The 21,797-nt window shown below is 43.9% G+C and overlaps 1 protein-coding gene across 2 annotated transcripts in view; it reads right to left on the bottom strand.

Moving 5' to 3' along the window:
- The window catches only part of LOC126416770 (zinc finger CCCH domain-containing protein 13), a 386,118-nt gene that overhangs the window by 265,733 nt on the left and 98,588 nt on the right, over positions 1-21,797 (bottom strand). For both annotated transcript variants that reach the window (XM_050084619.1, XM_050084621.1), the window contains one exon: positions 8,711-8,936. In XM_050084619.1, the coding sequence (XP_049940576.1) occupies positions 8,711-8,936 (226 nt within the window). The remainder of the gene's footprint in view (positions 1-8,710; positions 8,937-21,797) is intronic.

Genomic DNA, 21,797 nt, shown 5'->3' with positions numbered 1-21,797 from the left:
CAATGGTCGTAAAAAAATCTTTACTGGCAGAAACCGGAGAGGAGTGTCATGAGCTGTCAGCGACAATCGCTTTCAAACTTGACGGGAATAGCCTTAGTTAATGGATGCGGGTCCATGTCAAGTAGCTCCTGAGTGAACATTGTGAAGCGAAATGCATACAAAGGACGTTTGGAGTCAAAGACCGTTGTTCACATCGGTACATAGAGCTGGGCGGCTTCAGTGTCGCAAATAACACCAACTGTCAGTAGCTTGCTGCAGGCGTGTAATGTTGTCTGCAGAGTCTCGATTTTGCAAGGCGTCGAGCGCGCCGACATCATAATGAGATGGGACGCTCATCAAAAACCACACAGAAATTAAAAGACGCACCAAATCAACAATTTTGATGATATGGCAATGAAATTTTGTACCATGCTTTACACAAAATTAACAAATTTACTGTTAAGTTCGTTGGATTATATAAACACTGAAGAGCCAAAGAAAATGGTACGTCTGCCTAATATCGTGTACGGCTCCTGAGAGCACGCCGAAGTGCCGCAACACGTCGTGGTATGGACTCAACTCATGTCTCAAGTAGTGCTACATATCGTCAAAAATATTCATATCTGCGAAGTCTGCTGAACAGCGGAAGTGTTTAAACTCAGAAGAGTGTATCTGGGGCTACTATGTAACAATTCTGGAAGTGTGGGGTGCCGCATTGCCATGCTGGAATTGCCCGAACCCGTCTCAATGCACAATGGACACGAATGGATGCAGGTGATCAGGCAGGATGCTCATGAATCCATGAACCCTGCATGTCAGCACGGGACTGTTCAAGCTTGTAGAGGCTCTGAAATGGTGTGGGGCGTGTGCAGTTGGAGTGATATAGGTACGTCTAGATACGACTATGACAGGTGACATGTACGTAAGCATCCTGCCTGATCACCTGCATGCATTCATGTCAACTGCGCATTCCGCACTACTTCAGACATTAGTTGAGTGCATGTCACGTCGTGTTGTGGCATTTCTGCGCGCTCGCGGGGGTCCTACACGATATTAGGCAGGTGTGCCAGATCTTTTGGCTCTTCAGTGTATTTCCAGGGGGCAGAGTATCCTCTCATAAGCCCTGCGGCTATTTCCGCTGTCTTGTGGACGCAGGTGCTCTAGGAACTACAAGGGTAAACCGTGGAAGGCCTCTATAATTACGCAAACCTGAGATGAAGGAACGTGAGCTATATTTAGCGGACGAAAACCCTGTCGGCAGAGCGACGCATTTCCATGGTCGGACGTCACGTTGAACACGTCCTACGAATGAGCCGTCACAACTAAGGAAATATGCGTTTCCGGGCACAAGTTTATTACACATGGTAGTCTTATTTCGATGAGCACATCAGCGTTTCAAGTTTGGTAGTTAAAGAAAAAAATACTTCTCATCTTATAGGAATGCGTTAGATGCGCCTGTTTCCCGCTAGAGGTCATAGATATCGCGCTACTAGGTTTGGTTTGGCCTAATATTCTGACTGGACAAAACTACGTCGCACTCCTCCGTAATGCTGGGAAATTTCCTGCCGACAGCACGAGAACGAGTTTTTCAGTTCCAACCACTATTTTTTGACATTGGTCTTCTCGACCATACGGCCATTTTATGACATTTATTTTCCAAAGTGATGCAATATGGAAGATGAGTGGATTACATTAAAAACATGTATACGAGCAACATCGATGCGATGAAAACTCCAGAAGCTGCTTTGATATAGCATTATGTATCAAGTGGATGATGAGGATGACGATATGATTTCCGACGGTCTCATGGGCGTTATACTTATAATCTTAACCAACTTATAGGAATAATTTACACACTAACATCAGGTGATGCGCAAGAAAAGAATCCAGAAGTCCACCTTAGTTTTTCCGAACGACTAGGAATGCGTACACATTGAACGGTCTGTCCTCTCCGTATGGAGAATCTCATGTATATATATATACTACTGGCCACTAAAACTGCTACACCACGAAGATGACGTGCTACAGACGCGAAATTTAACCGACAGGAAGAAGATGCTGTGATATGCAAATGATTAGCTTTTCAGAGCATTCATACAAGGTTGGCGCCGGTGGCGATACCTACAACGTGCTGACATGACGAACGTTTCCAACCGATTTTTTTACACAAACAGCAGTTGACCGGCGTTGCTGGTGAAACGTTGTTGTGACGCCTCGTGTAAGGAGGAGAAATGCGTACCATCACGTTTCCGACTTTGATAAAGGTCGGATTGCAGCCTATCGCGATTGCGGTTTATCGTATCGCGACATTGCTGCTCGCGTTAGTCGAGATCCAGTGACTGTTAGCAGAATATGGAATCGTTGGGTTCAGGAGGGTAATACGGAACGCCGTGCTGGATCTCAAAGGTCTCGTATCACTAGCAGTAGAGATGACAGGCATCATATCCGCATGGCTGCAAAGGATCGTGCGGCCACGTCTCGATCCCTGAGTCAGCAGATGGGGACGTTTGCAAGACAACAACAATCTGCACGAACAGTTAGACGACGTTTGCAGCAGCATTGACTATCAGCTCGGAGACCATGGTTGCGGTTACCCTTGACCCTGCATTACAGACAGGAGAGCCTCCGATGGTGTACTCAACGACGAATCTGGGTGCACGAATGGCAAAACGTCATTTTTTCGGATGAATCCAGGTTCTGTTTACAGCATTATGATGGTCGCATCCGTGTTTGGCGACATCGCGGTGAACGCACATTGGAAGCGTGTATTCGCCATCCCCATACTGGCGTATCACCCGGCGTGATGGTATGGGGTGCCATTGGTTACACGTCTCAGTCACCTCTTGTTCGCATTGACGGCACTTTGAACAGTGGACGTTACATTTCAAATGTGTTACGACCCGTGGCTCTACCCTTCATTCGATCCCTGCGAAACCCAACATTTCAGCAGGATAAAGCACGACCGCATGTTGCAGGTCCTGTACGGGCCTTTCTGGATACAGAAAATGTTCGAATGCTGCCCTGGCCAGTACATTCTCCAGATCTCTCACCAATTGAAAACGTCTGGTCAATGGCGGCCGAGCAACTGGCTCGTCACAATACGCCAGTCACTACTCTTGGTGAACTGTGGTATCGTGTTGAAGCTGCATGGGCAGCTGTACCTGTACATGCCATCCAAGCTCTGTTTGACTTAATGGCCAGGCGTATCATTGCCGTTATTACGGCCAGAGGTGATTGTTAGCAGCGCGGTTCCGGACTGAAGCGGCTAGAACCGCTCGGCCACAACGGCCGGCTATATATATAAATCTGAAGAACGGGACAGCCGGTGAGAGGGAGAGACGCTGTGGACGTGGCGAGCCTGAGACAACGGCGCGTATGATGGATGGCCCACCGTTACAGGCAGCAGCACGAGGCTCGTATTAACGCCGGCTGGTGGCGGTGTCGGCGTCGTTGACGTGACCCCATGCTGGGCCGTTTCAGTGTGTGTAAACAACAGCCGTCGCCATAAATTTTAACAGTCATCGCGGCTTTCTTTAATTTACACTGCACTATTCAACTGGTGCCCATCTCATTACACACAACCACTGGTGACATGTGTTCACAACTCATTTCGCTGAAATATTGAAAGATAATCATTTTCCACCCTTGATTTATGCATACAGGTTGTTAAATTTTAATACAACCACTGACTGAAGTATGCAGTTTCACCTTTCTCTGTAATTTAGATGTAAGGTAAAGCTGTAACCACTTTATTAGGCATTGTGCTTCCTCCGATCTTTGCATTGACTTACCCAGCCAATTTCGGGGGGGGGGGGGGGGGGGGGAGGGGGGGACGTACGGTGCAAGTTGCCATTTTTCACAGAGACTGTCATTTCCAGAGCGGAAATAAACGTTAACTGCCAAGGAAGATTCTAGGGTCAAGTGAGCATTGAGTTTCGCACTTTCGAAATTCTGCTCTGACGTCTGCTTAGCAACCAAGCCACACCGATGCGTCGTACAGTACCTAAATTCTGGCGCTATTATCATCGATTAGCCTAAAATTAACTTTGATCAAATTCCAGAAACAAATACTTTTATTGAAACAATCATTTTGCAAGTTCGGTAGACAACTGGCAGCTGTTTCAGTGTGTAATTTGCAGATACCCTCAAATTTTTATGCACTGAGAGACTACATTTTTTTTAAATTTAACAAGGACTTTTTAAACGACATTCGACAACTCCAGAAAAGGTTAGCAATGCCTAGAACAGTTGACGATACTTGTGTAGGGTAGATAAGTAAAGGGGAGATAAGTATATAATTCTTCGTTACAGCTGGGCACACATTTAATATATTTATCACTTCTTTTTTACTAAATGTTTGAGTGTATGCATTCACAAGCATAGCCTGTCTCCTCTATTCAAGAGCAACGCAATGGCATAAAAAAGAGCACCGTTCTCCAAGAAATCGCAGTTGCTGCATTAGCCCAGTAAATAAAAAGAAGTTACATATACTATGCCAACGACACAGCAAAATACCTGCAATATTTTCCATAATCTGAACCAATTATGCGATATTTGGATGTGGACTGTTCTGTGCAACAAACGGTCTCTTCGTTTTTCCGTCTCCCGAGAAGATCGTGAGAAAGGTTGGCGCAGCATGTCCAATGTGATGTTCGAACCCCAGGGGCACAATATGCTGAACTAGTTGTACAATTGATACTGACAAGTGAAATATGTAAAATTGCGTAGGAAGTGAAATAGATGCAGCATTGGACGTGATTGTATACACAATGTGATCAAAAGTATCCGAACACCTGGATAAAAATGACTTACAATTTCGTGGCGTCCTCCATCGGTACTGCTGGAATTGAATATGGTGTTGGCCCACCCTTAGCATTGATGACGGCTTCCACTCTCGCAGGCATACGTTCAATCAGGTGTGGAAGGTATCTTGGGGAATGGCAGCCCATTCCTCACGCAGTGCTGCACTGAGGAGAGGTATCAACGTCGCTCGGTGAGGCCTGGAACGATGTCGGCTTTCCAAAACATCCCAAAGGTGTTCTATGGGATTCAGGTCAGGACTCTGTGCTGTCAGTCCATTACAGGGATGTTATTGTCGTGTTACCACTCCGCCATAGGCCGTGTGCATTATGAACAGGTGCTCGATCGTGTTGAAAGATGTAATCGTCATCCCCCAATTTCTCTTGAACAGTGGGAAGCAAGAAAGTGCTTAAAATATCAATGTACGCCTGTGCTGTGATAGTGCCTCGCAAAACAACAAGGGGTGCAAGCCAGCTTCTTGAAAAACACGATCACACCATAACACCACCGCCACCGAATTTTTCTGTTGACACTACTCACGCTGCCAGATGACGGACGTTCACCGGGCATTCGCCCATCCTGCTATCGGTTCGCGACGTTGTTAACCGTGATACGTCACTCCATACAACGTTTTTCCACTGTTCAATCGTCCAATGTTTCGCTCCTTACACGAAGCGAGGCGTCGTTTGGCATTTACCGGCGTGATGTGTGGCTTATGAGCAACCAATCGACCATGAAATCCAAGTTTTCTCAGCTCCCTCCTATCTGTCACTGAAAACTGACGCACGCTATGGTGGGCGGTGCATACGTCGTGCACGGTACGGAGGCCTATATAGGACGTCGATTTGCAGCCTTGGCATCAGTTCTCAGCGGGACTCAGCATCAGAAGCAGCGCTCCCCTGAAGATGGCGAACAGTTGGATTGCCGAAATATGGAATCGGATCGATTTTAGGATCTGGCATGAAACCTAAAGAGGCTTTAAGATAGCCTACGAAGACACACACGAAAGTTTTATCTCACAACTGATGACAACGGCGGCTGAGTCCCTTGCAGGCGCAGCCAGCGTCAGCTATTTTTCTTAAGTTTGAGTTTCTTGAGGGTTCTGACATAGAGAAAGCTATTTGCACTTCATAGAGAATGTACTTAACTCATTAGATAATAAATTACAGCCTACTGGCATTTTTTGTGACCTGTCAAAAGTCTTTGACTGTGTGAACCATAGCGTTCTCGTAAGTAAATTAGAATGCTATGGTGTCACCGGCAATGCTGCGAAATGGTTGGACTCTTATCTAACTAACTGGAAACAAAGGGTGTCGTTGCGAAATACCTGTGCAGTAAGCTGTCAGTCTTCATCTGATTGGGAGTTAATTACATGTTGTGTTCCTCAAGGTTCCATCTTGGATCCGTTGCTTTTTCTTGTGTACATTAATGACCTGGCGTCTGTTACATTGCTAGATGCTAAGTTTGTTTTGTTTTCAGATGATACAAACATTGCAATATGTAACAAGTCAAGTACAGATTTAGAAATAGCTGCTAATCAAATTTTCGCTGACATTAATAAATGGTTTAAAGCTAATTCAGTGTCACTAAATTAAAAAAAAAGTAAAAAAAAAAAGCAGTGTGTGCAGTCCAGAACCTGTAAGAGATTTCCTTCCAGCATGTGTGTAACATATGAAGACATGTAGATTGAAGAGGTTAACAGTATTAAATTTCTGGGATTACAACTTGATAATAAATTCAGTTGGGAAGGGCATACCACAGGATTGTGTAAGCGCCTAAACAAGTCTGTATTTGCAATGAGAATGATGTCAGATGTAGGAGGTATAAATATAAAAAACTTGCATACTTCACTTACTTTCATCCTATTGTGTCATACGGCATCATATTCTGAGGTAACTCATCAAACCGAGCAAAAGTTTTTAGCGTGCGAAGGCGTGTAATAACAATAATTTTTGGTTTAAATTCAAGAACATCGTGTAGAAACCTGTTGAAGGAAGTTTGTATTCTAACCAATGCTTCTCAATATATTTATTCCTTAATGAAATCTGTTGCAAGTAATATTTCTCTATTTACAAGCAATAGCTCAATACGTAGTAACAATACCAGGAATAAGAAGGATCTACACAGACACCTAAAATCACTTCCCTTGGTCCAAAAAGAGATCCAGTATTCAGTAACTCACATTTTCAATACATTGCCTGCAACCATTAAAAGCTTGGTTTCCGATAAAGCACAGTTTAAGCAGAGTTTGAAATACTTTTTGATAGGCTACTCCTTCTACTCCATAGATGAATATCTTAACAGAGACTGTTAAGCCAGCTTAAGTAACAATATCTGTTAGATTTCAGTTTTGTCAACACTTGGTCACAACAGTCAAGATCAGGTATTTTGTGTATGATAAATTTATTAATAGTACATAATAATGTTCTGAGAGCGTGTTAATTCTGTAAATATTAGCTGTTCCAGTTTACTTTAATGTATTCACTTATTTCGACAATCTCCTAACAAATGACCGGGGCAGTAAACGTTATATTCGAATGTTTTATGACTTTTGTGTTATACTTTCTGGCATGATCCATATCCACGAGAATCATCTCATTTTTGGGTCTATGGAACGAAAACTGATCTAATCTAATCTATTTAATTTTATCCATGTTTTGCAGCTTAAAACGTGACTGTATTCAATACACTGGAGGTATGAATTAAAAAACTCCTTCAGTCACAACTTTTCGTGTTTTATTAAATACACGATGCATTTGGGACCCTGTGGGTCCATCATCAGGTGTAATTTGTCTTATAGATATTTTATTTCTTCTCTTGAATGAGGTGAAACGCATATTTCTGTCACGAAAAGGTTTAATGTTAGGTTATGATTCGTAAGTCAAACGCGGAAAATATGTGCAAAATAGTGGAAAAAGATGAACAGTGTAAACTTAGCACATAATCCAAGAAGAGCGTTTCTAACGTTTTAGCACCAGCAAACATTCTTTTCCCCGTCGTTTTCGTACATGTCACTTGATTCAAAATGCTTCGAATGGCTCTAAGCGCTATGGGACTTAACATCTGAGGTGATCAGTCCCCTAGAACTTAGAACTACTTAAGCCTAACTAACCCAAGGACATCACACACATCCATGCCCGAGGCAGGATTCGAACCTGCGACCGTAGCGGTCGTGCAGTTCCAGACTGAAGCGCCTAGAACCGCACGGCCACTCCGGCCGGCCGTTATTTCCTGCATATGTCAATTGTTTAATAGTTATATCTTTAGCACTACGAATAAATTCATCTTTGACAAGACCACGTACAGAAACATAAGTGAAGTGTTTACAAACATGTGTGTGTGTGCAAATGTGCCTCTTGAATGAAGTGACACGTACGAAAACGACGGAGAAAAATTGTTTGCTGGTGCTAAAACGTTAAAAACTCTTTTCTTGGATTATGTGGTAATTTTACACTGTTCATTCTTTCCACTATTTTGCACATATTTTCCGCGTTTGACTTACGAAATTCATAACCTAACATTAAACCTTTTCGTGACAGGAATACGAGTTTGCCGGCCGGAGTGGCCGTGCGGTTCTAGGCACAGACTGGAGCCGAGCGACCGCTACGGTCGCAGGTTCGAATCCTGAGTCGGGCATGGATGTGTGTGCTGTCCTTAGGTTAGTTAGGTTTTATTAGTTCTAAGTTCTAGGCTGCTGATGACCTCAGAAGTTAAGTCGCATAGTGCTCAGAGCCATTTGAACCAGTACGCTTTTCACCTCATTCAAGAGAAGAAATGAAATATGTATTAAGACAAATTACACCTGATGATGGACCCACAGGGTCCGAAATGCATCGTGTATTCAATAAAACACGAAAAGTTGTGACTGAAGGCGTTTTTTGGTTCACACCTCCACTGTAGTCTAATCTAGAGCGCTGGTGGCGTCGCTCACCTGTCGGAGTTGTCGCTGTGGTGGCGCCTCCTGGGCGGCGAGACGGGCGCCGGCTCGGCCGGCTGCGGCTCGTGCTGCTTGCCGCCCTCGGGCTGCGCCCTGCTCTTGTGGCGCTTTCGCTCCAGCGAGTGGAACGCGGCGGAGATAGGGTCCCTGCGCGGACGCTCCGAGGACCGTTCGCTCTGGCTGCGCTTGAGCTTCGAGCCGCCGCGGGCCCCGGTCGCTCCTGAAACCACCACCGGCAGCCGGTCAGCGCGCGTCAGTACAGGGGAGGCAGCTGGCGCGTGGCCCTCTGCTGACATCATCTTCTCTCGACGGGGATACCGAAAACGACGATCGTGTGAAACCCGGCTCGCTCTATTCGTCCACGACATCCAGAAAGCAGTTGACACCGACACTCGTGTGCATGTCACGCTTTTTGACTTTCTGAAGGCGTTCGATACAGTTCCTCACTGCCGCCAAATGAACAAAACATGAAACCTACAGGATGTCAGATCACGGCATGTCATTCTATACTGAGTCGTCCGGCGTAAAAGTAACATCGAGCGTGCGACAAGACAAGGAGGAACAGTACTTCACTGCGCGATAACAACGGTGAAGTCACTGATGACAGTGCCACTAATGCAGAGTTATTAAACTCGGTTTTCCGAAACTCCTTCGCAAAATAAGACGAAGTAAATATAAACCTTTGAACATAGCTGCTAAGGTTCAGTGACTGTGTCAGAATTATATTGGAACAAATAAGCCCTCGCTCACAAATATTAACTCAAAACTGACCTGGTTTCGACGCTACTATGAGCGTCGTCTTCAGAATTAGACTAACTGTTCTAAAACATATTAGGTACGTAGTACATTAATAAAATTAAAGCCAGCCGCGGTGGTCTAGCGGTTCTACGCGCTCAGTCCGGAACCGCGGGACTGCTACGGTCGCAGGTTCGAATCCTGCCTCGGGCATGGATGCGTGTGATGTCCTTAGGTTAGTTAGGTTTAAGTAGTTCTAAGTTCTAGGGGACTGATGACCACAGATGTTAAGTCCCATAGTGCTCAGAGCCAAGTTTTAGCCAATAAAATTAAAGTTTGTACTGACTCGAAAAAATGCAGTACTTACAAGTCACATATTAAAAAAGTTCTAAGCCGGAAAGGCTTGCAAGCCTTGTTCACAGTACGAGCAGCCCTTAGCGGCTCGCTATCTCACAACTGTTCATGACGTCGCCTTTCCGGCTTAGAACTTTTTTAATATGTGACTTGTAAGTACTCCATCTTCTCGAGTCAGTACAAACTTTAATTTTATTAATGTACTATATACCTAATATGTTTTAGAACAGTTAGTCTAAGTCTGAAGACGACGCTCATAGTAGCGTCGAAACCTGGTCAGTTTTGATAATATTTGTGAGCGAGGGCTTGTTTGTTCCAATATAACGAAGTAAATATTCCTGAATTCCAATCAAGAACAACTGCCAAGATGAGAAACATAGAAGCAGATATCCTGGTGTAGCAAAGCAGCTTAAATCACTTAATAATGGCAAGGCTTCCAGTCCAGTTGTATACCAGTCAGGTTCCTCTCAGAGTATGCTCATAAAATAGCTCCATATTTAGCAGTTATATACAACCACTCGCTCACAGAAAGATACGTACCTAAAGACTGGAAAATTGCTCAAGTCACACCAATACACAAAAAGGGAATTAGGAGTAATCCGCTGAATTTCAGGACTATATCACTAACGTTGCTAGAGAAGAATGCTGCAGATTAAATGGATAGATCACATAACTAATGATAAAGTATTGAATAGAATTGGAGAGCAGTTTGTGGCACAACTTGACAAAAAGAAGGGACCGGTTAGTAGGAAATGTTCTGAGGCATCAAGGGATCACAAATTTAGCATTGGAGAGCAGCGTGGAGGGTTAAAATCGCAGAGGGAGACCAAGAGATGAATACACTGAACAGATTCAGAAGGATGTAGGTTGCAGTAAGTACTGGGAGATGAAGAAGCTTGCACATGATAGGGTAGCATGGAGAGCTGCATCAAACCAGTCTCAGGACTGAAGACCACAACAACAACAACATCACTAACGTCGATTTGCAGTAGGGATTTGGAACATATACTGTATTCGAACATTATGAAGTACCTCGAAGAAAACGATTTATTGGCACATAGTCAGCACGGTTTCGGAAAATATCGTTCTTGTGAAACACAACTAGCTCTTTATACTCATGAAGTAATAAGGGCTATCGACAGGATATGTCAAATTGATTCCATATTTTTAAATTTCCAGAAGGCTTTCGACACCGTACCCCACAATCGTCTCCTAACCCAACTGCGTGCCTATCGAATATCGCCTCAGCTGTGCCACTGCATTCGTGACTTCCTGTCAGAAAGGTCACAGTTCGTAGTAATAGACGGAAAGTCATCGAGTAAAACAGAAGTAATATCCAGCGTTCCCCAAGGAAGTTTTATAGGCCCTCTATTGTTCCTGATCTATATTAACGACATAAGAGACAATCTGAGTAGCTGTCTCAGATTGTTTGCAGATGAGGCTGTCATTTACCGTCTTGTAAAGTCATCAGATGATCAAAACGACTTGCAAAATGATTTAGATATCTGTATGGTGCGAAAAGTGGCAATTGACCCTGAATAAGGAAAAGTCTGAACTTATTCACATGAGAACTAAAAGAAATCAGCTACATTTCGATTACGCGATAAGTTACACAAATCGGAAGGCTGTAAATTCAACTAAATACTAGGCATTACAATTACAAATACCCTAAATTGGGGCCGGCCGGTGCGGCCGTGCGATTCTAGGCGCTTCAGTCTGGAACCGCGTGACCGCTACGGTCGCAGGTTCGAATCCTGCCTCGGGTATGGATGCGTGTGATGTCCTTAGGTTAGTTAGGTTTAAGTAGTTCTAAGTTCTAGGCGACTGATGACCTCAGAAGTTAAGTCGCATAGTGCTCAGCGCCATTTGAACCCTAAATTGGAACGATCACATAGATAATATTGTGGGTAGAGCAAACCAAAGACTGCGATTCGTTGGCAGAACACTTAGAAGGTGCAACAGGTCTACTAAAGAGACTGCTAACACCACGCTTGTTCGCCCTATTCTGGAGTATTCATGTGCTGTGTGGGATCCGCATCAGGTGGGACTGACGGATGACATCGAAAAAGTACAAAGGAGGTAAGCTCGTTTTGCATTATCGCGAAATAGGGGAGATAGTGTCACAGACATGATACGTGAATTGGACTGGCAATCATTAAAACAAAGGCGTTTTCCGTTACGACGGGATCTTCTCATGAAATTTCAATCACTAGTTTTCTCCTCCGATTGCAAAAATACTCTGTTGGCACCCACCTACATAGGGAGAAATGATCATCACGATAAAATAAGAGAAATCAGGGCTCGCACAGAAAAATTTAAGTGCTCGTTTTCCCCGCGTGCCTTATCAGAGTGGAACGGTAGAGAGACAGCTTGAAGGTGGTTCATTGAACTCTCTGCGAGGCACTTTATTGTGAATAGCAGAGTAATCACGGAGATGTAGAGTTTTCACAATACACGTAAATGACCTAGTAGGTGAAGACGGAAGTTACACGAGGCTTTTCGCCGATGATGCTGTTGTACAGAGAGAAGTCGCAACGCTGGGAAATTATAGCGAAATGCAATAAGACTCGGCGAGGATCAACGCTTCGTGCAGGCAGCGGCAATTTCAACAAAAAAAAAAAAAAAAAAAAAAAAAAAAAAAAAAAAAAGTGGAGCAAATACCGGGTGGATGTGTAGCCCAGCTACACACAGAGGTCCAATATGGGCCACAACTGTCGTAAGGCAGCGAAACTTCGTAGATGATTTAGCGTGCAGCCGTTTTTGGATGGAAAAAAAATTCGTTCCAATTTCGGCCTGCAGATGCACATCGGGCGCTGTGCACTGTTTGTAAGACGCTATGACATCCACGCTGTCATTCGACTAGCCGTAATCGTTAATAATAAAATCAATATTATGCCTTTCTCCCTTGCTTTGACCTTTTCTGTCCATATCCCTTTCCTAATCCATTAATATCGAAATAATTTTATACGTCTTTTATGCGTTTACAGTGCCAGATGTCCACCTGGCATGTCCGAAAGAACAGACACCGTTTTTGATCCAACAGCCACTATAAAAATGGTGGTCTTCTTAGTAGTTGTGGATAAGTCGAGAATTTGGATCTGACTGAAGGCGTGCTAGGGTAGTCTGTGCAGTAGCAGTAAATGACCCCTCTGTCTGGATGGGTCAGTGGTTAGAGTATCTCCCTAGCAAGCAAGAGATCCGGTTTCGAATACCGCTCCAGCACCAACTTTTAACTTTCCTCATTGATTTAAATCAATGCCCGCTTGCAGACAATATCTGTCATTGCTACGTGTCTTGGAACTTTTTTCCAGCGTAAATCGGTTGCACATTAGCGCCTCAGCATATCTAACAAGTTTCGCAGTCATACGATAATTCTAGCCCACACTGAACCCCTGTGTGTAGCTTCAGCTTCCATCATTGTCCTAGCACCACTTCAATCATACCCACGCAGTACAGAGACAGAAAGAACCTTTATTGTGTGATTAAGGGATTGCAGGACAGTTACTGGAAGCAGTTACTTCCATAACATATCGAGGAGTGGGCGTCTGGAGCTATCTAAAGTGGAATTACCACATAAAATTAATTGCGGGCAAGGAAGATGCCAGACTGAGATTCATCGGAACAACCCTCAAAAGTGTAGTCCGTCAACAAAGGAATTAACTTACGAAACACTCGTTCGACCAATAGTTCAATATCTCCCGTCCGTTTGGCATCTGTGCCAGATAGGATTGATAGAGGAAATAGAGAAGATCCAAGGAAGAGCAGCACGTTTCTTCACAGGTTTATTTATAAAGCGAGAAAGTGTCATGGAGGTGTTCAGCCAAGTCCAGGGCAGATGCGGCAAGAGGGGCGTTCTCCATTATGGTATGGCATACTTTTGAAATTCCAAGAATATACGTTCCTGGAAGACTCAACTTGTTTATTGCTTGCTCCTGTGCGTAGCTTGCGAAAAGACTATCGAGATAAAAGGAGATTGATACGGTGAAGCTTACCAGTAACTGGTCTTCTCTCGTACCACACGCGATTGGAACAGCAAGGGGCTGAAGTGATACTGGTACATGAAGTACCCCCCGCCACAGACGGTAAGGAGGCTTGTGAAGTATATATAGATGCAGATGTGGATCGTCTTTGGTGGCTTGCTCCATTATCAAGCCTTCTTTCTCTTTAAAGACAGAGACTAGCCGTCGTACTGTCGAGCTTACACATGAAGGGGATAGCTTTTAATATCTAAAGAGAAGACACAAACGTGTTCTGTCTCGGGTATGTGCCGGACAATACGATGGCAACTTGCGACTTTAGATATGAAACTAATCGTGAAATAATTAATAAAGAAATAAAGCGAAGTTATGAAAGAGTAATTACAATAAATTTATGCACAACTTTTTTTCTAAAACAAGTCGTCGACGATAACGGTATCATCTGCCTACACATGATATTTTCAAGCAAGTCGTTAAGAGACGGCATGCAAAGTAGTTCCAATGTATTTCCCTTGGGACGCTCTCGAAGTTATGTGTGTCTTCGAACGTAAGTCTGCCAACCTATCTTCTTCGTAATAAAATTTAAAAAAACTGCTAGTCCTCGCACATAACTATTTGCCCGAATACGATTATACAAGCATTTTTTACAACCCTACACTAATCAGCGCACTAGCTTCATTCAAAACTTTTTCTGTATCATGCGAGAATGCGCTAAGATACATGAGTAACATTATCGGTAAACTTAAATTTCGCGTACATTTGACAGATCATATACTCTACACTTTATGGTTGTACATAGAGGAGGAAAAACACTTTTGCCGGAGATCGCACCTCAACATTTTTATGACAAGTCGCTGTCAACTGCTCTCCTCTCGCGGTAAGGAGAGCGCTGTCTGCACAAACTATGTTTCTCCACTTACGTCTGTTTAATTCCGACGCCTGTCTTGGTGTTTCTGCGACAGTTACACAACCGGTACTCCAGGAGTATACGAGCTATAAACTGTGGTGTCACTGCCAGACACCACACTTGCTAGGTAGTAGCCTTTAAATCGGCCGCAGTCCGTTAGTATACGTCGGACCCGCGTGTCGCCACTATCAGTGATTGCAGACAGAGCGCCGCCACACGGCAGGTCTAGTCTAGAGAGACTTCCTAGCACTCGTCCCCAGTTGTACAGCCGACTTTGCTAGCGATGGTTCACTGTCTACATACGCTCTCTTTTGCCGAGACGACAGTTTAGCATAGCCTTCAGCTACGTCATTTGCTACGACCTAGGAAGGCGCCATATTCAGTTACTGCAACTAAGTACTTCAAGACTGTATTCTGAACAAATAATATTGTGAATCATGTACCGTCAAGAGCGACGGTCATCATAAATGGATTAAAGTTAAGTATCAACTAGCTACGTCCGCTTTCTGAATTCTAATTCCGTGTCATGTTCCAGACCTCACGTCAGTATAGTCCTTACCTACTCACGTCAGTCTGCGTGAGCTAAACGCGTGCATTTCGGCCTCCTCTAGCAACACGGTGTTGGCTCTCCTGCCAACCCAACATAAACAATACTCCAGTTCTCTTTCAATTCTCTGCTGCTCGCAAGTTTTTGAAATAGCCTGCGTCTACATGAGAATTTCCGGTATAGTGCAGCCGCAAAGCTACTGTATTACAGAAGTCCAACTTAAAATGGCTGGTTGTTACCTTTGAGAAGGCTTTGACTACAATTCTTTCCCCGTGACTGCAAGATTATTCTGAAATGTAACTGGAGCTTATTCGGTCAACGCAAGTGTGTCGAATTTCCGTGATCCATGAAGTGAAGCAGCTCACTTTCGTTGTCACCTACCCGATTAAAGCATTTTCTTTTCAAAGACAGTGCCTGGCATATACAGCTCTCAGAATTCGTGAAAAGGAACGTAAATTCTATGTTTAGCTGTGCAAGAGCTGTACCCAGAACTAAGAAGGAAAAAGCTCTCATGCTTCACTTCCGCTTGGTCATCATCGTCAGGGCAATGGAACGTGGCCGAAGACCTTTCCATGTAGAGTTTTTCTTGACTAAATAAAAATGAAATAGGTTGCATAAAAGCGGCTAGCATAATTTTCATACCAAGCTAAATAGTTAACGCTGTTGCGGGGCATCGAGACTGTCACATCCGCAAACTGACTCAGCTTTACAACCAATAAGCGCCGTGAGTGCAAGCACAAAGCTACAGAAGTACATAAATTAGGCTTAAAATGGCGGGTTGTTAGCCGTTTAAAGGCGTTTACTACGTTTCCCTACGAATCAGAGGTTTTATGAAGTATAGCTAGAGTTTCGTCCGCCTCCGTAGCGTAGCGGTAGTGTTACCACCTACCACACAGGGGGCCCGCGTTCGATTCCCGACAGGGCACTGGGTGTTGTGCGTCTTTTATCATCACTGACCCGCAACTCGCCGAAGTGGTACAAAAAAAAAAAGTGGCGTCAACTAAGAAGGACTTGCAATGCGGCGATCGAACTCCCCCGAATGGGGCCTCCCGGCCAACAGTGCCATAAGACCATTTAATTTTTTTTTAACTACAGCTTTTACAAGTTTTAGACCAAGGCAGCGCTGTCGAATTGCTGTGGAAAGAGTAGAAGGATACATTTTATGGTGACATCTACTTGTTTTAAGTAATTACATTGACGGGTATAAGTAGTGGCCAGAGTTCGTGGAAACGAACACAGATTCTACATTTAGCCGTGTATCGCCGCAAAAGTTCGTGACCTTCACTTCCACTTGATGGTCATTATAATTATGACAGGACTGTGCCTGACGTAAGATCATTAGATTATTTACATTTACCGGTATTACGATTTTTGTAAATGTTTGTAAAGTGGTGATCTGTTGAAGCATAGTGTTTATCTTGACGAAATAAAAAAATGAAATCATTTGCAAAAGGTAGGTATGAATAATTTTCAAACCGAAAGCAGCACTCAGCGCTGTTATGGAAACTCAACTCCGAGACATACGCACCCTGACCCAGCTTGATAACCAACAGGCCACCTGAGCGGTATCTAGACCTGTGTTCCTACTGTTTACCTGTGTGCAACCAAAACAACATTGCTTGTTTTCTCAGCTGACAGTCGGTTTAGATTCAAAAAGCATTGTGGTTCGGACGTAATTGTAGGAGGAACTGTGCTGTACTCCACGAACATGCCAGAAGATCCGCCACCCAGTGTGCTGAGGTGTGATTCAGATAAGCTACAGGGTGGGAAAACTACGGATTGACCATAAAGTTACGCTATAATAAAAAAAAAATCATCCTTGTGTCGTGATTGACAATTCGCAATTTTTCACAACACAACTTTTATTGATGTAAGTTCACAAGGTTGATGACTGGACATACAAACGGAAGGTAACAATAACGAAAAAAGTCTCCTAATTGAGGCAAACAAAAGTTCACTTCTTATTTTCCACAAAGGTTCGTGGTAACACACTCACACACTAGTAACAGTCCAATTCCGAGACGAATACGTAATCTTCGACGGTTGCAGTACACAAGGTCGGCATCCGGCGTGAACTTCGTGCCTGGTTCTAGCCCCTAAATAACTGTCTCCAGCCAATCAGATTTCGGCGTAGTGATACTCCCTGCAGGCCGTGGCTCGAGCTCCCCTGCAGGAAGTAGTGCTCGGAATGTCTGTTTCCATTATCTTGTGTGTAAGTAGCCGGTGTTTTTGGGTAAGCCTTTGGGCATAGACAACCTCGTCCTCTGTGGTGTTATACGGGCTGCCTTGGCTCCGGTGTAACACCTTGGAAACTATACTGAGGTGAAAAAAGTCATGCGGTGCCTCCTAATAATGTGTCGAACCTCCAATTGCCGGGCATAGTGCAGCAACTTGACGTAGCACGTCCTCAACAATTCGCTGGAAGTCCCTGCGGAAATATTAAGCCATGCTGCCTCTATAGCCGTTCATAATTGCGAAAGTGTTGACGGTGTATGATTTTGTGCAGGAACGGACCTCTCGATTACGTCCCACAAATTTTCGATGGAGTACATGCCGGGCGCTCGAACTGCCCAGAATGTACTTCAAACCAATCGCGAACGATTGCAGCCCGGTGACATTGCGCACTGTCATCCTAAAAAATTCCATCATTGTTTTGGAACATGAAGTCCATGAATGGCTACAGATGGCCTCCAAGTAGCAGAACATAATCATTTCCAGTCAATGATCGGTGCAGTTTGACCAGAGGACCCAGTCCATTCCACGTAAACTCAGCTCACACCATTATGCAGTCACCAGCAGCTTGCACGCTGCCTTGTTGACAACCTGGGTTCATGGCTACATGGGTCTGCACGAGACTCAAAACCCAACATCTGCTCTCACCAGCTAAAATCGGGACTCATTCGACCAGGCCACGGTTTTCCAGTCGTCTAGGGTCCAACAGATGTTTGGACAACATGGTTGTGGAGAGAAACAGCGATTAGTATGATTAAACAATAATTCAAAAACAGTCTTAATCGCATTTGTTACTATTATTATACCGCCAACTGGGTTCAACCCGACGTAGGGGTCATCTTCTGGGCGTTCACACCATTGGTCGACTGCTGGTTGTGTAGACAGGAGTGACACCACCAGCAGTCGACCAATGGTGTAAACGCCCAGAAGATGACCTCTACGTCGGGTTGAAACCGGTTGGCGGTATAATAATAGTAATTAATGCGATTAAGACTGTTTTTGAATTATTGATCCAACAGATGTGGTCACGATCCCAGGAGAGCCGCTGCAGCCGATGTCGTGCTGTTAGCAAAGGCACTGGAGTTGGTCGTCTGCTTCCATAGTCCATTAACACCAAATTTCGCTGCACTGTCCTAACAGATATGTTATTGGTACGTCCCACATTGATTTCTGTGGTTATTTCACGCAGTGTTGCTTGTCCGTTAGCACTGACAACTCTACGCAAACGCCTCTGCTCTCGGTCGTTAAGTGAAGGACGCCGGCCACCGCGTTGTTCGTAGCGACATGTGACTGAAATTTGTTATTCTCGACACACTCTTGACACTGTGGATCTCAGAATACTGAATTCCCTAACGATTTCCGAAATGGGATGTCCGACGCGACTAGCTCCAACTAACATTCCGCCTTGAAAGTCTGTTAAATCCCATCGTGCGGCCTTAGTCATGTCGGAAACCTTCTCACATGAAACGCCTTCGCCAATGCACTGGACTTTTATATCTTATGTATGCAATACTACCGCCATTCGTATATGTGCATATCGCTATCCCATGACGTTTGTCACCTCAGTGTGTAAACAGGTAAAGAATCGTTGTCTGTGATAAAACGTTTAGCAGTTCCGAAACTTCATTCTTTTTCCTTGCTTGCAGGTATGACTTGGAATGTATCGACATTACAACAGGCCAGGAGAAGATGCAATGTGTCATGTGGTATGTAGGAACCAAATCTATGGCAGTGAACCGTGGAATTATCGATGCCATTATGGGAAGGCACGACCCGGCAAAGACAAGCCTGATGAAATACTTCAAAATCTTTAAAGAAATGGGCAGCGTCAAAGACCTTCCTCGATGTGGACATACCCCAGTGTCTCAAACACGTGTTCACAGGGTGCAAGCTGCACTTCAACGCAGCTCCCCTGAAGTCAATTCGGCGTGGTTCGCGTGAAATGCAAGGAGGCAAGATCAACTGTCCATAAAGTGTTACATAAGATGATACGCCTTTCTGGGAACAGAGTGCAACGGTTCAAGCACTGCAGTCAAACAATGGCCCCCTGTGGTATGCATAACGTGTTCCACGCTGGCCTCCATAGATGCTGACAGTGACTACCTGAAAAGCAGCCTGTTTTCAAATGAACATTTCTGGATACGTGAATCGGCGTGACATTGGGATTCGGAACCCTGAAGGCCTCCACAACGCACATGATCACATCCGTGTCAGCCCGAAGCTTAATGTCTGGTACGGTCTAGTGCACGATATCGTGCTAGTTCTTTGCAGAGCAGGCCATAACGAGAAATATTTACCTGGACATGCTATAAAAGTTCTTGCTATCCCAGATCGAAGACCCGTCTTCCATCACCCTGCAACATGATGGTGCATCCCCACAATGGAATGAGAGAGGTGCTGATTAACCAATTTCCTGAGAGGTGGGTGATTGATTATGGTTCCATTGCATAAGCCCCATGTTCTCGCGACGTTACACAATTGTAATTCTTCCTGTAGCGTTCCGTCAAGCATCGCGTGTACACAACATTATTCAGTGACATTGCTACCCTTCGTGCACGAGTTAGTGAAGCGCTCAGAACTGTTGATGCTGCAATGGTCACCCAGACATGGGCGCAACTCGAATATCTCCTCGATATTCTGCGAGCGACACAATGAAATTCTGTTATAACAGAAAAAATATTTGAGAAATGATAGGAGTTTTGCAGCAAATCACGATCCTCCAACTCTAACAGTTTCCAAGTTATCATTTTCTGAGTTGATGGCGTGAATTTATGGGGACCCTGCAAAAATGGCCCGGAAAATATTTCATGTGAACCAAGATTGGTTGTGGACGTAAGTTGAGAAGCCTATCTTACGATACATGAAATATTTTCCGGCCACTTTTATTTCGCTCGCTGAATATGTTAGTAAATCACTATGCTCTGACACCCTTGAGACTTGTCACCAACCATGTAACGATTGATACGGGTGAAACAAACCTAATGGCATGCAGCGATGGAACGTTGTACAAAAAATTGTAGATTTAAACAAATTTATGCTTTATGCAAAGAGTTTGTTCTGAAATAGTTAATTGGAAAAGTTTATTTTATGTAAAGTACTGCACCATGTCTTGTAATTAAGTACAACTATTGTTTTAAAAAGAGGAAGTAGTCTCGAATCTAGAGCAAAGCTTCGGTTGTGGTTCTGACGCGGTTTGCATGTTAGCCAGAGGCACGATGAGGCGATGATATATTTCGGTAAGTGTAAAGTATCGCTGTATTTAGCCTAACGTTTCATGATCGTGTACTACAGGCTTAAGATGGATAAACTCAAAATAGATTTTCCTGTTGAGCTGTAACGTTGTTACATGAAGTTATGAAATATAAACTTTGCTGCGAGCACATATAAAATCAACAAAAACCTGCATTTGTCATTTTCTAAATAAGATTCTGCCTTTTTTTTAGAGAATAACTTTCAGCGAGCGCGCATTGAAGGAACTACAAGCATATTTGATATTTGGTAAACACAATTACAGCTATGTGAGTGCAGACAGACAGAGGTACAGGTAGAAGTGGAAGAAGTGAATATGTGGATGCGGGTGATGAGCCGTGCTTGTACAGCTCAAGGTTTCTGGTTTGAGTCCCTGTCCGGCAAACAGTTTTAGTGCACCTGGAAGTATATGGGTGATACACACCACTCCCCAAATCTTAAATCATTGCCGTTAAACGTGGTTATACGAGATTGACAGAAAATTTGTTACTGCTCTCAACATGTCATTTGAAAAAAAAATGTTTTAAGAAATACAACAACCAGACACTTTCTAAGATATATTTATTTATGCCAATAGGCGTCTCAGGCTATCACTCACCTTCAGTTGGCGTAATACATGTCCAGTCTGCAGTTGTACCAGTTAAAATATCGACAGAAATTTGGATGTTGCAGCTGGCCTGTGAAAATTAATTAGCTAAACAAAAACTGTTAATTTTCAGAGGCCAGCAGCACCCAAATTGCTGTCGATGTTTTAACTAAGTACAATGACGACCGAATATGTCTTAAGCCAGTTGAAGATGCGTGGAAGGCCGAAACGCGCATAAGCATAAATTAAAATACATAAAAAAGTGGCCGGTTGCTGTATTTCTTAAAATAATGTAATACACAGTCACGGATCTGAACAACAAATCAAATGGATAAATTATTGAAAACAAGTTGCATTTGAGAATCACCATGAGCTGCTGGTGAACTTAATCTTCATTAATAAAGGCATATTTCATTAGCAGTTACTGGCGGGTCTCAAATACAACTGTTTTCGAATATTTACAAGCTGTGGGAGCACAACCTGCATATATACGT

This window comes from Schistocerca serialis, chromosome 8 (assembly GCF_023864345.2).
Source record: "Schistocerca serialis cubense isolate TAMUIC-IGC-003099 chromosome 8, iqSchSeri2.2, whole genome shotgun sequence".
Classification (NCBI taxonomy): Eukaryota; Metazoa; Arthropoda; class Insecta; order Orthoptera; family Acrididae; genus Schistocerca; species Schistocerca serialis.
The sequence above is the reverse complement of the archived record's forward strand: the minus strand, read 5'-3'. Positions and strand labels throughout refer to the sequence as shown.